The following is a 16,280-nucleotide window of genomic DNA, read 5'->3' as shown; positions in this document are numbered from 1 at the left end:
CTATAGTAGGAACATAATCTTCCTTCCCCTGCCCTCCCATATCCAGCAAATGGTGGTTCAGCTCCCTGCCACAAAGAAACTGGAGCTCACTTATTCAGCAGCAAGTCACCCCCATGCTGACCGGAGGAGAGAGCTGGAACAGTGTTTTCACGTGCCACTCACCACGGTAAGCACAGCTGGGCTGCGGAGGCCGCTTTTCCTAAATTCTGTTGCCAAGTTGAATTTTATGATCTTCACTGGCAGATGATCAAATGCAAACTCTTAACTTACAAGCCAAGTTACCTTACAGCAGCTGCGGGAAGAACTAATTTAGAATGCAAATATAGTCCTTAATCTATGGGGGAACTGTTGCAGTGATGGGTGGTTTTTGAAGCCATAGTTCATGAAAGACACCTCCAGTGCCCTCTAATATTATGGAAGAAGAAATATTTAGGTGTCATTTATTTACTTTTGAGCAACTGGCCCCATAGAAGGGATTGGAGGCTCACGTAAAGAGGGTTCAGGTGTTTAAGATCAACTTTAACTCTCTTTTCCACATAAGGAAAATTGAGATCAGATGATAGATGAATAGCATAATTTCAGACAATGCTTTCTTGGTGCCGAGGATGCCATAGTTGAGACTACATCATTTAACGGACAAGGAAATTGGGGTGTAACAATTTGCCTAGAATATCTTGTCAAGTCAAGAAAGTACAGTGTTTATACCTATCATTGATCCTACCTCTAAAAAATCCTGTTACTGTAGCTATGAAATATCAGTTAAAGTTGATAGTTTTTTTTAATTCATTTAACTAATAGTGACCTTCTAGAATACTTAAAACATGGAGTTTACTGAGTCATTCTGCAGCTTTGAGTCTCATCTCTTCAGCTGAGCCAAATCTTAGAAAATACTCAGTCCTAGTTATTAGGAAGTTTCTTATTATTCCATTGAGTTACTAATCTGGGCTTGTGCAATACGTATGACGATCTCATCTCTTGGCAACTGCCAGAGTTAACGCAATAGAAAAAAGGTACATCTCTAGCTGCTCTCCCATTTGTTAGGCATGGAGAATGATTATTGTAGAATTTCAAACAATTCAAAGAATTATTAGAATAACATAAAGGGAAATTTTCTATAATGAGTAAATAATTAGCAAAGGGAAGATACATCCACTTTAAGTTTTAGCTTTGCTTTGTATACAATGGAGAAACACATAGCTGACACATTATTTGACTAGAAATTCTTATAACCCACGATATGCCTCTAACTAGTCATTTTCACATGTGTTCACTGTTCCACATAAGCAAACATGCATGAAGGAAAAACTGAAATGGTGCCATTAACTATGCCTGTCTGTGGTCCTGCTTTTCCTTGACCCTATCCCATCCCTCTCACACTTGGTTGTCAAACTGTGGCAACTTATCTAGAAATACAGTGCTCCAAGTACTTGGATAAAAGAGTGAATCACATAGGCCACAGTCTTTGACTTGATAGAGATTACATACTACTTGGCAGTGGGTAAGCAACATAATAAATAAGTAAATTATATGATGTATTAGAAGGTAACCAGTTCTTAGGAGAAAAAACATCAGGTAAGAAGGGTGGGGGAAAAAACAAAAAAAAGAACGGTGGGAATGACAGGGTTTGAAATCCTAAAAACACTTTAGATTTGAGGTTATCTATTAGCTAAACAAGTGAAGATATTGAGTGAGCAGCTGGTACTGGAGTATGAAGTTGAGGAATTGACTTCAGCTTGAGATATAAACATGGAGGTCACCCTGAAATTTATATAGTAACATATTTCTTTCTTTAACTCCAGACACTGAAGCCATTCTTTTATGGACTAGAACTGAGAAAGCTTTTTTAGAAAACACATCTCTTCATGAGAGAGGTCTGTACTAAGTTCTACTCTTCCAAGACTCTTCATTTCCATTGAGGTTTTATTTTTTAGCGTTTTTTTTTTTTTCCAATTTAAAACATTGGCAACTTGTTTCAAGTTAGAGGAGATGACATAGTCCAACTTTGAGTAACCTGATCCCATGACAAATCTGTCACTTCCTAAAATCTGCATCAAATTTTCTGACAGCATATAAGGTGCTAATATAATTAAAACATAATGAAACATCTTCATCATGAAAAAAATGGAGAGAGGAAACTCTTTTCTGAATTATTCATTTAAAATAAACATCTGTCATTTCATACCAGCCTCCAATAAACTGTACTAAATTTTTAGCCAATCTGAGTGTTTTACTGAATATACAAACATGACTACTTAGTCTGATTTTTGAAGTTAGGCATTAGGTCATACACCGTGGCTACTATTTAAAAGTATAAAAATCAGCACTGGCCAGGTGGTTCAGACGGTTGGAGTGTTGTCCCATACACCAAAAGGTCATAGGTTTGATTTCTGTTCAGGGCACATACCTAGGTTGAGGATGCGATCCCCACCTGGGGCACATATGGGAGGCAACTGATCCATGTTTCTTTCTGACATCTCTGTTTCTCTCTCATATAAAATATATTTTATATGTATCTAAACTACTGCTCTGGATTTTATAAAGTAATAAAAATACCACAAAATACAAGAAAAAGAGTGTCTTTGTGGATTATAAAAATAGCATATTAAGTGTTTATTTAATTATTTTAAATATTTTATGAAATGAATAACAATTTTACTGTGATAATATTCTATCATTACTCTGGTACTGCTCTGAAAATATTCTTGTTTTAAGAAATATGCATCGGCTTAGAGAAGAAATGTGTATTACAGACACAGCTAAGAGTAATGCTGACTTTGAGCAACAGATTTGAAAACATTTACTTTTCAATGTCTTTTTAAACCATGAGAATAGTGGGTTAGTGTTACTTAAAATAAGGTGAAAATTAAAAATTAATATTCCCTAGCCCAAGTTAAAACATAAAACAAAACTCTAACTTAGAAAACCATTAAAAATCAACAAAATTAGACTTGCAAACATTTTAGTAAAACATATGCTAAACTGTTTCTTACAGAAGTAATGAATATTCATTGAATTATAATTCATATAATTTTAATTTCTACAATAACAACATTAAAAAGGGGAAAAGTTAATATGAAAATAAGGAAACAATAGATCATAAGCGATTCTTTTGCATTAAGAAGGCAAAAGCAGTATAATAATAGCATAGGACGAATTATCAACCAGACTTCGAAAGCTATTCTGGAGAATATTTCATATGAGAGAGCAGGTAGAGTCAGAGATAGACAGGACGACTCCATGAGACCCAAATGTAAATGACAAAACCATGGACAAAAGCCTTGAAGGAAAACACTTTTCCCATCGAGGGATGATTTGTACTGGCCTCCAGGTGTAATATTATGTGCACTGATGAGCTGATCAACAGAACAGAACTTCTACCCAGCTGTAATCAAGAGTGATTGATGGTTGGGACAAAAAAGTTGATTATCATGACAAGTTCACTGATGCAGAGAAAATAAGCTCTGCCTGGGAAATGGATGAAACCTGTTCAGAGACTACCTTCTGAAGCCTTATTTATAAGGAATTTAAGAGGTTTATAGTTGTACAGATGGACCTGATACTCCAATAAACCTGGTAAGAATAAATTTGCCATACATTGTATTTGCCATACATCAAATTTATTCTTATCAAGTTTATTGGGATATCAGGTCTGTCCAATGTAAGGGATTTAAAAGCTCATTTAGGCCCAATAAAAGATAAACCATATAATGCTCAATTACGTGCATGATTCTTAAAAGTGATCTCTCCACTTTTCAAGGTACCACTGAAAATCATACATGGACATAGAAAATTAAACTTTCATAGCATATCATGCCTCCATATGCCCTCCTCAGCTCCCTCCTTTCTCACCAAGAATGAGCTTCCCAAATGACTGCAACCTTTACCACTATCAGATTCAATTTACATCAAAGCATAGAATTGGACTGAGACAACAGATCCCAGAAGCAGTATTCTGCATTTAAAATGAGGTTTGGTTGGCCTGAAAAAGGGGATCTGGGCCAGAATCTTGGGAGCAAGTACAGTGTTCTAAAACAGTAGCTTGACTGTCCAGAGAATCATAGAATATGAAGGAATACATCCATTTTTTCAAGTTCTGGTTCTAATGTCATAAAAGAAATTCCAGCAAGATAAAGCATATGCAGTATGTGAGTCACAGTATGCATAGTACAACTTCATTCTCCTTAAACTCAGCATGACTAGCCATTCCTAATCCAGGCATCATAAGAAAGTTTGAGTGTGAAGAAGGTAAAACGAATAGATAGGTTCACTTCATCTCTACAGAGATCTTTGGCCATGTGGGCACTTGAGAAAGGTAAATGTATTTCATCACAATTACTCTAGTTAATTAATATAGAGAACAGGACTCAGCAGAGAGATAGTGTCAAATAGCAACTATTAAGAAAGGCAGAATACAAAGGGCCATAAATGCCAAAATGACCAATAACAGCCACTAATATGAATTACCTTTTCCTCAATTTTGTTTTTCTCCTCTGCCCAGGAACAAATCACTCTATTTTGTCCTAATTTCTAGGGTTATAATGAAACTGATGATTAGTTAACTGCTCAAATAAACTATAATGAAATAGATCAAAAGGACAAGGTGTCTGATAGAGAGTGACCACAATGAATGAAAGAGATGAACAGATTTTATTTTTGAGACTTTCAATTATTATTAATTCAAGTTTCTGCAAGTATTTTCAGTGCCTAGTCATACTTGGACAAATGTATATAGTTGTAAAAAATAAATACAAAACAATTGATGGCATTTATATTAGATATGTATAACAGGCATTTCTACAGAACTGGATTATATCAAGGATTTTATTCCATGGCTAACAAAGACTTCACTAGTCAGGCAGTGATAAGGCCACTTATGTGTTCTGTAATCTTCAGTGTATAATCATAAAGTTAAAATTGGTTTTTTTTAATTATCCTGATTTTTTATTTTTATTTTTTTAAGATTTTATTTATTTATTTTTAGAGAAGGGAAGGGAGAGAGAGAGGGAGAGAAACATAAATGTGTGGTTGCCTCTCAAGCGCCCCTCACTGGGAACAAGGCCAGCAACCCAGGCACATGCCCTGACTGGGAATTGAACCAGTGACCCATTGATTTGCAGGCTGGCACTCAATCCACTGAGCACTCCAGCCAGGGTGACTATACTGATTTTTTTTAAATAATTAAAAATTCAGAGGTCACTACATGGCAAGCTTTCAAAATTCTAAGATTCAGTTTCTAGACTGCACTCAAATCTAATTCCAGTTATTCATTTCCCTTTCAAGTCATGTGAATTTTCTCTTTTAGCTTTTCGGGAACCAGTTAGTTAGGATATACATTGCATTGCAGAGAAAGCAGGCACTAGGGAAAAGGCAACCTAAAATTCCGTTTTTATTAAAATGTGACAATTACTCTAAATGGCCTTAGTGAAGCTGAAACTTAGACCATCTCAGACATTCCTGTTTCTACATTCATTTTCTTATTACAGGAAAAAGGTTTCTGGTTTTAAGCTACTCGTTCATTGAGTAATTACTCACTCAACATTCATTAAGGATATCTAAGACTTGCAGAGCTTTCTCAACATTAATACATTTCTGCCTCACCTTTTGGGGACATGTGGACAACATTTAGTTCAGTTAATTGGAAGTATATCTCTTGCCTCAACAAATTGTACCCACCCCATCACATATTTTCCTTTCAGGCTTTGCCCATACTTAGCGCTCTTCACAAATTCATTGCATTCAATAGGTGGCATTGGATGAAACAGAATCAACAGATTTTTTTTGCCCCCTTGAATACTTACTGCAATTATTATTGCCCTTTAAGTGGTTCTCACTTTTGAAATGTGTTTCTTATTTTAGCTATCTGTACTACCAGCAATCTAGCTATGAATGTACAACTCGTGTTAACCTTGATTAACTTCTGTATTGTGTGCAGAATTTAAGTGATCAATTGTCTTAGCTGAAAGCTGTCAGGTGAGGACAATGCAAGTCTCAAAATAAATTTCCCTTAGGGTATGTCACTTGAGATGATAAATCCAGCTTTTTCAACAGCTTAAGGGCCTTGAAAAAGTCAACTATATATTCTGGCCTTCGATTTTTTCCATCTATATAGTCTATAAAGTGGACAGAATGGTTTCCTAGACATCTCTAAGTCCTCATATATTGTACAACAATTCTCTGATGTGCTCACAGTACTCCATAGAAGTATAAATATCTCTTTGATTACTGGAGGTTATGTACACATCCACTTGTCATACCTAAAATCAACTTTCTCTTTCTAGACGTTCAAGGTCAAATTTTCCATGTCTAGGAGAATTCTATAGAAAAGTGAACTTTACTATTTTGTTTTTCTTTGCTTACAGAGAAAAGAAGCTCAGAGAAATAAGGGCTCTTTCATAAAGATTTCTTTTTCCTCAGTCCGTTCTCTTCATTTCATTGACAGATGAAACTCTGGAATATCAATGATTCAGAGTCCTCACATGTCCCAATGTTGAAGTTTTATTTTAAAAAGCCTGCCAAAGAAAGCACAGTGCTTAAACAGATCCCTGTGCTTCTGACTGGCTCATTTTCTCCTGAAATATCTAGCAGCCTGACCCAATATTCCTCGCTCGGTCTCTCTGTTCGAGGTTTGTTACCTGAGAATTCCAACAGAGATGCGGGCTCCATTTCAGAAGTAAAGGCTAGTGAAGCTCAGGGATGAAATAGGGTCCAAAAGCACACTCAGCATAATCTCCTCCAAAGAGACATCCTCATTTATTTCAAACTCAGCCACAACCTACAGTCCATCGTACTCCAGAGCTAGTTCCTCACACAAAGGTGACCTGATGGCTCCACTGAATGAACCTCATTGGGTTCCAGATGTGTTTCCTCTCTTACAGAAGCCCAATGGCCCTGTCAAAGAGCTGCTTTTGAAGAAGAAAAGTCCCCCATGGGATGGCTGCGGTGCACAGGTCAAAGCTCAAATAGCTCTGTGAGTCCTGCAGATGAACAGGGGACACTCTCTTATGAAAGAGATGTTTCAAAGCTGCCTGAAAGCTTAATTTATAAATGGGTCCCTCAGAGCCTCTGAGACTTACCGGCAGCAGGAACACACTTGTAGAGGTTGAGAGTTTTTAATAAACACAGGTTTGCCAGGGACAAGTTGCCCCTCACCTTTTAAAAGGTAAAAGGTAAAGATTTACCAGGAATGAGAACCTCAAATCAATACAAAAATGCATGAAATGTAGACACTTTGAATAGATTCCTTTAAACACTTAAAGATACAAAAGATTTTTCAAAACTTTGTATTACTTAAGATGTAATTTAACACTGAGGGAAAAAAATTGTAACTGCATTGATTATCCCATAAAATAGAAATGTCCTTTCCTCTGCCTTCACTATACAGTTTATATCCGATTGCCTACATGTTATATCTTATAATCCTTACAACATGGCTGTAAAGAATGGCTAGTCATTTTATTTTATGTTATTTTTTATTTTTATTATTTTTTAATCCTGAATTGATTTAATTAGTGTCTCTCATACTCTCAGTGGGCACCTCACTCAGTGGGCAGCCTACTGTCGTGGACATACATGGAAAGTACCTCATTCTGAGTCCAACAGTAACAGGTGGGGCTCAGGTCACATTTCCCCCCTTTCCTCCCAGCTGACCACAGCCCACGACTGGAGACTGAACTGCCTCTTTCGCCCTCTCAGTCTGAGGAGAAGGTTGGCTCTGGCCCTGGGCTTCAGCAGGATGTCTGTTGGAGCCAGGCTTTTAATATCCATTTGTTATCAAGGGAGCAGTCATAGCAGAATTTCACTTAGAGAAAAATTGGCTATCTTTCCTGAGGTTTCCATGGGGACCTGGAGTTTTAGAGCAATTTCAAGGAAGAACATTGGAAATACATTGAGGGGCAAAATGTTAATACAGCCACAGTGTTCTAGCACAAACCATTTCTAGGACCATGAGAGACAGATGAGTCACTTCCTCCTCAGGGCCCGCAGGGCAGAGGGCTGTGTGTGACTTCCTCGCGGCCAGGTGTGACCTTTTCCTTGCCCTCAGAATACAGGAACAATTAGGTTTGAGTCCTTAGTCCCCGTTACAGATGTGCTTTTGTTAGTTATTTGCTGTGTGACCTTGGCGAAGTCACTCAATCTTTCTGGGCCTTTGGCTGCGTTATGAAAGAGCAATTTTAAAAGAATTTAAGTGAGATTGTGTGTGTGTATAAGATAATTTTTCATGTTGCGAACAGTAAAGTGTTTTAAATAGCTTACACTTAGTGTGTGTCTAATGCAATATATGCCAGAGAGTCCTTCTAAGCCTTTTATGTGCATTAACCCATTTAATGCCGAAAACAAGACTATAAGGTAGACACTCTTATTATTCTCCCCGTTACAGATGGGAAACCGAGGCACAGTGAGTTAAAGTAATTTTCCCAAAGCCACATAGCTAGGGAGGCAGAATCTGAATCCAGGCAATGCTCTCTAGGGCCATCTGCCATCCTTCATTTTACCCAGTCCCCAGTTCCCCCACATTCTGTAATCAAATTCCCACATCTAAAGAGCTGTTCTTTTCTGTGGGACAGGAGGGGGCATCCAGCTTCCCCAGGGCTTGGGTGAAGTGTCCTTTGAAGCTATTCACTGAAGTAACCTACCTTGTAGTTCTAGAGAAATCATTTATCATTCTGTAGTTCCTACAGAAAACATTTAACATTCAAACTTAAGATTCATTGGAGAATTTTTTTTCACCCCCCAAAAAAGCAGATGCATAGGCACCCCCCTGAAAGAGGCTGATTCGGTAAGTACACCAGCAGAGCTTCAGTTGCAGATAACAGAAGTCACTCTTGCTCCTTAAAGCTGAAGGGCATTTGGTTCAAAGTCACAGAGAAGGGAAGTGAACACTGGGGGAAGGACCATTAGGTGCAGTAGCCAGAGATGCCTCACTCCTCTCCCTCAGTGCCTGGATCCGTGAACTCTGGCAGCACCGTCACTGGTTCAGAGCACACACTACATCCAGCAGGTCGGAACGGCAAACATCACCGGGTAGTATCTCCAAGCTGGTGCCGTGCCTCCGCCTTCAGTGGGCCATTCATTCTACCATCCAACAGATCAGCTACTCTGGGGTATGGGAACATAGTAAGACCAGAGAGAATCCTGTGGTACCAGCATATGGATTCACTTCTTTTGTTGTAAATGGATTAGTGATCAGAAATAAGGTTGGCTTTGGGTACGTTACTTTAATTCACGGTATTTAGTTACTTGAGTCTCCAATGCCAAATTCCGGAGGCTGTGACATTCCATTTCAAACTTTTCTATAATCCAACAGTGCTTATATTTCTGAACATTTCTGTGAATAACCATCCTGCTTGTTCCTGATGCTTTAGAATGTCGGCTGGACATATGATTGTGAAACCTGTAAGTTCACTGAAGAGCTCAAGGACACACAGCCAAATAGGAAAGGACAGATCTAGACAGCAAGTAGTTTAATTCCTGATCCAGTGATTTTCCTATCATTTCACTCAGTTTCTCTAGATGCTGTTTTCAGGTTTGGGATTAGATGTGTATTCCTCATGCATAGATTTTTATTAACATTTCTCCTATGATATTCAATAAAATGCTGAAATCTGAATAAGACAAAATAATATTTATGAACTCTCCTGGGCATATTTTAAGACTGCAGACAATGCCAGATATAGTCAAGAAAAATAGAAAATTGCAACTGAGGTCTTCAAAATGAAAATTACAATTTGGTACAAAACATGGAATTTAAAAAAACATAATAGATTAGTAGATGCAACAATTCATTTATAAAATTTAAGCATGTTTATAAAGGGAGTTTGGAAAATTAAAAAAAAAGTAGAAAGAAATAAAAGAATAGTTCTTCCACTCCAATACAATCACTGTTAGTTTTTGTTTTCCTCTCCACCTAAGTAACATTTTCTTTAAAAGCAGCACCCCTGCCATATGTTGATTTAAATTATATAAAGGGTATGTTTTAAGGCATGATGTTAAGAAAGTTTAATAATCTAATCTAGTCTTTTGGTAGGAAAAATATTCATGTTAGCATCTTCATCCTTATATTGCCGCATCTGGTTATGGAAGTTATAACAGCGATATGAATGAGATTCGGATACTTTGATTAATTTCACATCTCTGGGTTTGAAAATGCAGAACAAGAATAATGATTTCTATGCTATAATGCCATTGGATATGTAGCAATTCTGTTGATGGTGATCCCAAGGATCCCACTTTGGATGGGTCTGAAGCCTCTAAGCAATGTTATCTCCTTGTGAGATTATTTTCTCTTCTGGTTTATTACAGTCTGCTGAGCTAATTAACACTTGACAGTCCTGAGTCATAAAGGACATGTCGCTACTGTATTATGTAGTTCAGTCATTTGTACATACATTTAAATCTTCAGTGTTTACGATTGCGTGGTGAGTGTAACTGAATATGACTGAAGCCATTTGAGAGTCCTGGGCTGTGAATAACTTTTCACAGCAGCTCTGACTGGATCCTGGTAGTTCCACAAGAGAAGGAGGCCTCAGGTCTTCTCTCCGCGACAGCCTGACTGGGCAGGAAACACAGATCTCCATCTGTGATATTGTTGCAGAATCTGCTGGAACTGCAGGACAGACCCACAGGCCTACCTGCCGGCTTCCCTGGACCAGATGAGGCAGCACCATCTGAGAAGTGCCCACTGACCCTGGGAGGCCAGCTGCGGGCCGGGCCGCCTTGTACAAACCTCCCACACTCCTGGCGCCTCAGTGTCCATGCGTGAAATTAGAAGAATTTTTCTTCTATCCCTAATATAGTATGAAATGCTATTGTTAGGAGATTAACCATAGTGACTCATAGATGCTACAATGTTGTAATTCCTTAGTGGGGGGCTCGAGATCTTATTTTCTGTTCTATAAACAGTCATTGACTAATCATTCTCTACATCACTTCATAATCTTACATCCATGCTGGCCCTGCTTGAAACTGTCTTTCAAAGGCACACTTAGTAACTTGCCCAAGCCAATGGTAATTTACGCTTATTTTAGAATGCTGATAAAAATAATTCGGTGAATTATAACCTTTCAGTCTTTAATTGGAAGCTTTTGCATAACTCCATGTGTGTTCAAATAAGTCTTGAAAACAGTTTTTCTTTCCCTCCCCCCCAAAGAATAGCCTACACCAGAAGGTGATCTAATTTAAAGTACATAAAATACAATGTAGCATTTAAAAAGGTATCTACAGGGCCAAAAATGAACTATCCAGGAAACAGGTATGGCATAACACCAAACTACAGAGTTTATGGGATAAAGGGTCAAAAAATAAATAAAAGCTTAGAGGAAAAGGAAATTGAATTTTCATGAAGCAGAGATGAAAAGAGCTACAAACTATTATTTTCATTGGAAGTGGAAGAAGTTTTGAAATGTAAAAAGGTTCGTAAGGCAAAAATACTTTCCTATGGTGACAGAGGATTCAACCAAGCATACAACTGAATTGCAGTGTACTTTTCCAAAAGGTTTCTACCTTTAAGAATGGAAAGAGGAAGATATATTTCAGATTTACCAGGAAAGAGCAAAGAGGCAGTTGTATTGGAATTATAAAGTCTTGCCTTGGGAGTAAAATGATCCAATATTATTTACATCCGTACTTTCTCTTTATTGAGAGACTATTTTCTTACATGTGAACGGACCTATAATAAATCTAATTGCTCTTGGTGTTCAGTTTTAAGTATTACATAACATTAATATTTATGGATATAACCAGTCAATAAGTAGGCAAAACTAATATTTTCAGCACAATAGTTCCCTGTATTGAATAATAATATTACAGAGATATTTTTAAAGCCTCTATAGGAGTTTCTACTCCTGTATTTCAGTTTCACAGTCATTACATTTTGCTTGTAAATCATAGTTAAAATGTTGCTATGTCATTTATAAACTCAGTTACATTGGGTCTTTCTATTTTTAAAAACCGTCAGTATTAAAAATTATCACTGTATAGTGAATTTATATTCAAGCTGAAGATAAGGAAAAATGCGAGGTCAGTGAATTCCCTTGTGTTCAGTTTTATAGACCCATGAAACAGGACTGAGTAATTATCTGATAAATTCAGGTGGTCACAGAATTCAATTCAAACCCATATCAGCCATCCGAATGAGTATCTGTGGTTGGCAGAACAAGGATATTTAAGTTCTAATCCCTGGAAACAATGAATATGTTGCATTACATGATAAATGGGGATTAAATTAGAAGATGAAATTTGGTTTCTAATCAGATGAGTTTAAAATTGAAAAATTATCCTGGATTATATAGGTGAGTCCACACTGATTACAAGGGTCCATGGTCATGGAAAAGAAGATTGAGAATCAGTAATAGAGAAAATATTCGATCGGCTATGCTGGCTGGGAAGATGGAAGGGAGTCATGGGCCAAGGTAAGAGGGCAGACTCTAGAAACTAGAAAAGAAAGGCAAGGCACTGCATTCTCCCCTACAGTCTGCAGGAGAAACATAATCCAGGGAGACCCATTTCTGACTTCCCACCTCCAGAACTGTAAAATAGTATATGTGCTGTTTTAAACCACTAGGTTTATGGTAACCAGTTACATCAGCAATAGAAGATTAACACAGTAATCACAGTGAATGGTCATGCTTGCAATGGTTTAATTATGACCCAGACTGATTAGTTTAAATTCCCTAATTACCCTGGCTATTTTCCTTTTACCACATGCCAGACTAACCTGAAAGCAAAGTTGTGAGAATGAGAAGCAATTGTTCCTAACAAATGCATTTTGATTCCTATATTGCCTTAAAACTTCATTAGTAAAATGAATTGCTACTCTTTCTTACCAAGGAAATAAAATAAAATTACATTTTGGAAAAGTATGTAAATTTCTTTATATTATTTATGTTAATGTTAATAATCATATATGTATTTCCTAAAACATACCTGACATTATTTCTGAAGCCTTAAACATGACTTTGATTTCTTTCTACAGAATAAGAAACAATAACAGAACTATATGACTGTTCACTGAGTGTTTAGAAATGATCAAAATTGCAACGGTAGTTGACTTTGAACAACACTGGTTTAGGGACACCAATGCCCTGCACAGCTGAAATTTGTGTATAACTTTGACTCTCCTGAAACTTAACTAATAGCCTACTGGTGACTGGAAGCCTTACTGATAACAAACACAGTCGATTAAAATATATTTTCCATGCTGCATGTATTACATACTGTACTCTTATAATAAACTAAGTTAGAGAAAAAATGTTATTAAGAAAATTATTAGGAAGGGAAAATACATCTATAGTACTGTACATATTTATTGAAAAAGAAATCCATCTATAAGTGGACTCATGCAGTTCAAACCCATGCTGTTCAGGAGTCAATTGTATTGAGTTCAGAATTGTTATTACATTTTGGACCCTTCTTTTTCCTTTCTTTTTTACAATAGCTGGAAGAGATTATTATGTAATATTGATCATTTGAAAATATTAGCCAATAAATTAAACTATGGTAAATTTCATAAAATTTACAGCAAAGTACTCAGTATTAAAAAACAAACGGGAAAACAAAAAAATAAATCAAAAAATCCCTCTAAATAAAATGTTGTACATTCAGTGTATCCTTTTTTATAGCAGCAAATACCTTTCAAAAGCTGTGCAGGTAATCTTTCTTCTGAACTTCTTTAAGCTAACAGAAGGAATGTTATAAAATTACCCAATGACTGTAACTGTACTAGTAGGTATGAATTCATAAGATAGCAACAATCTTATACAAAATAAAATGTTCTCACAGAAGAAAAAGGCCACTTTATTTACACCCACCTATTTCCTGTGCCAGATTATCTCATATGCTAGCCTTACCAGAGAGCACCTAAGGGTCCTCCTTGCCCAGGGACAGTAAATACTGGAAGGCCTATCATTATCCAAAGTCCAGATCTCTTTGGTCATCTCTACTATCCATATCAATTGAGGGTAAGACAATGGCATCTCGAAGGGGCCACTTTGATAGGATGAGGTCCTTTTTTTTGCCTGGTGTGTCTACAAGGTGTTCAAATTCTATTTCTTCCAAATGAGCATTCCCTCTCTTTTCTGCATTTCTCAGGACCAACTCCACACCAATGTAGGTTGTGGGGAGCAGTATCTTTCACATTGTCCAAAAGCCAAAATTAGCTTTACTCTGGTAAACCAAGAATCTTCCCTGATCCTCAGAAAAAGTATGAAAGACATGAATAACTCTGGGTGAATAATTAGCAAAGCACTGGTCAGGTCCACAGTTGTCTACCTTGCATCATGTTCTCCACTTCAGTTTTATTCATTAAGGGCCTGAGTGCATCGAGGTCTTTTAACAGGACCTCTGTTAAAATGATAATACTCCTAGGACAGTAAATTGAGAGCTCTAACACAAATATAATTAAGGGCACAGGGCTGAATCTTGAACTGGACACCACTAAGGTGGGCCAAAAAATTTACAAAGCCAAAAATCTTGACCCTGAAATATAAGTTGGGACCTATCTTATTTCAGAAGTGTAATTTATTGAAAACCTCATTGGTCCTATATTTGACTATTTCCTAAAGGGAAAGCATATAACCTAAATGTAGTGTTGTCAAGGAACTAAAACAATACCATTAAACAGCAAGTATATAAGATTATATATGTGAGATTTTTTTCATAGTAAACAACAAAACATAATAAACTCCAAAATTAAAGCACATAAGGAGTTAAAATATTATCTGTGAATTTTGACATGCTTCATTATTGGAGAAGAATGTTTAAGAAATCGCTTCTGCAAGATTAGAATGGCATAATACTTTTTTTTAGTAAACACTAAATGATAAACTTACATCAGAATTAAATCTCAACTGGCAAATGTTGCATGATATGATTTGCTTTCTCCGATGAGGAAGAGGAACCCCGAATGTATGATTTATTACAGCTTTCTGAATCGGGTCCATCTGTAATGAGAGAAAAAATACAACAAATAGAAATAAAGCTTGTCAGTTCCATTGGAATGTTGCCTATTTCATTAAAGAGTCAATCTGTACAGCTTCAATCTACTGCTCACATTATAAAAACATTTTTATTCTAAGAAATGGCATGTCTACTTCGTCAAAAAATAGAAAACAATAAGCCTGAAGCTCACTATTATAAGGAAATAATAATAAATGTACCCATCAGAGTCTGCATACTAACTGGTTTTCTCATTTAGAGTCAACAATTTTCTCAGTTTGATAATCCTAAAATATAATTAAAGGTTTATCAAAACTCAAGTTATTATAAAGGCCAGCAATCTTATGCGGAAGTGAGTCTGTACCATTGCCCCAAGTGGTTTTCGAAATAGACTTGGTCAGAGGATCAGCTCTGAAAATAAATTATGCACTGTTAACCAACACTAACCTTATGTTATGTTTGGTATCTTTTATACCTTAAGAATATAGCATACGATTACTGCTCTCTAAGGGTTCAAATACATGGAGTTAGCAGTGCAGTCAACAACAATTTAGAGATCCTCTAATCCATACTGATATCCTATGGATTTATTATTTGAAGTTCAAAGAGTTCGGGCCACAAATCAGTTATCTTTCCCCAGCCCATTTTCCAAGGAAAGGACAAGTGACACCAAAAACATTATGTCAATAATCAGGATCTAATGAAACTTACGGTCTTCTCACTAAGCTTTGCCCTACAGTCCACATCAGTGCTTCTCAACTGTTCGAGTCAGATAAAAATTTTGATCTTATTCTTAGTATGTGTACAACCTCTTTGCTTATCTGTTTCTATTAAGGTTGTGATGAGGTTTAAAAGTGATCATTCATGAAATTTACTTAGCACAGTTGCTGATGGGCAAATTAAGAAGTCAGGAAATGTTGGCTATTACCATATTTTGCCATGTATAATGCACACTTTTTTCCCAAATTTTTCAGGGAAAAATAAGGATGCACATTATATACAGATATAATGATTACATACCATGGGTAGAATAATGGGCATAATAATCCATATATAATGTGCACAAAACGTGAGTATTATATACAGCAAAATATAGCCTATTTTCTCTATTGCAGCACATGTGAGATCAAGGTTAACATGAGCCTCACACCCCTCTAGTCGTTGTTGTCATACTACCCCATTTCTTACATGGTCAAAAACATTCAGAATGACTCAAATGTTACAAATATAGTCATGACTTCTGGTGAATGCCTGCAAACTTGGAACTCCAAACTCTCATCATACAAAGTTCTTACTGAGAACACTTGCAGTTGTGCTGAAATATTTCAGGTATGGTTTGACAGACACAC

At 36.7% G+C, this 16,280-nt stretch overlaps 1 protein-coding gene across 2 annotated transcripts in view; it reads right to left on the bottom strand.

Annotated features, from left to right (window-relative positions):
• The window catches only part of ZNF385D (zinc finger protein 385D), a 746,594-nt gene that overhangs the window by 99,464 nt on the left and 630,850 nt on the right, over positions 1–16,280 (bottom strand). For both annotated transcript variants that reach the window (XM_054595113.1, XM_054595114.1), the window contains one exon: positions 14,826–14,936. In XM_054595113.1, the coding sequence (XP_054451088.1) occupies positions 14,826–14,936 (111 nt within the window). The remainder of the gene's footprint in view (positions 1–14,825; positions 14,937–16,280) is intronic.

The sequence above is a fragment of the Pteronotus mesoamericanus genome, unplaced genomic scaffold (assembly GCF_021234165.1).
Source record: "Pteronotus mesoamericanus isolate MK-2021 breed Mesoamerican mustached bat unplaced genomic scaffold, CSHL_Meso_final scaffold_54, whole genome shotgun sequence".
In the NCBI taxonomy this organism is placed as follows: domain Eukaryota; kingdom Metazoa; phylum Chordata; class Mammalia; order Chiroptera; family Mormoopidae; genus Pteronotus; species Pteronotus mesoamericanus.
The sequence above is the reverse complement of the archived record's forward strand: the minus strand, read 5'-3'. Positions and strand labels throughout refer to the sequence as shown.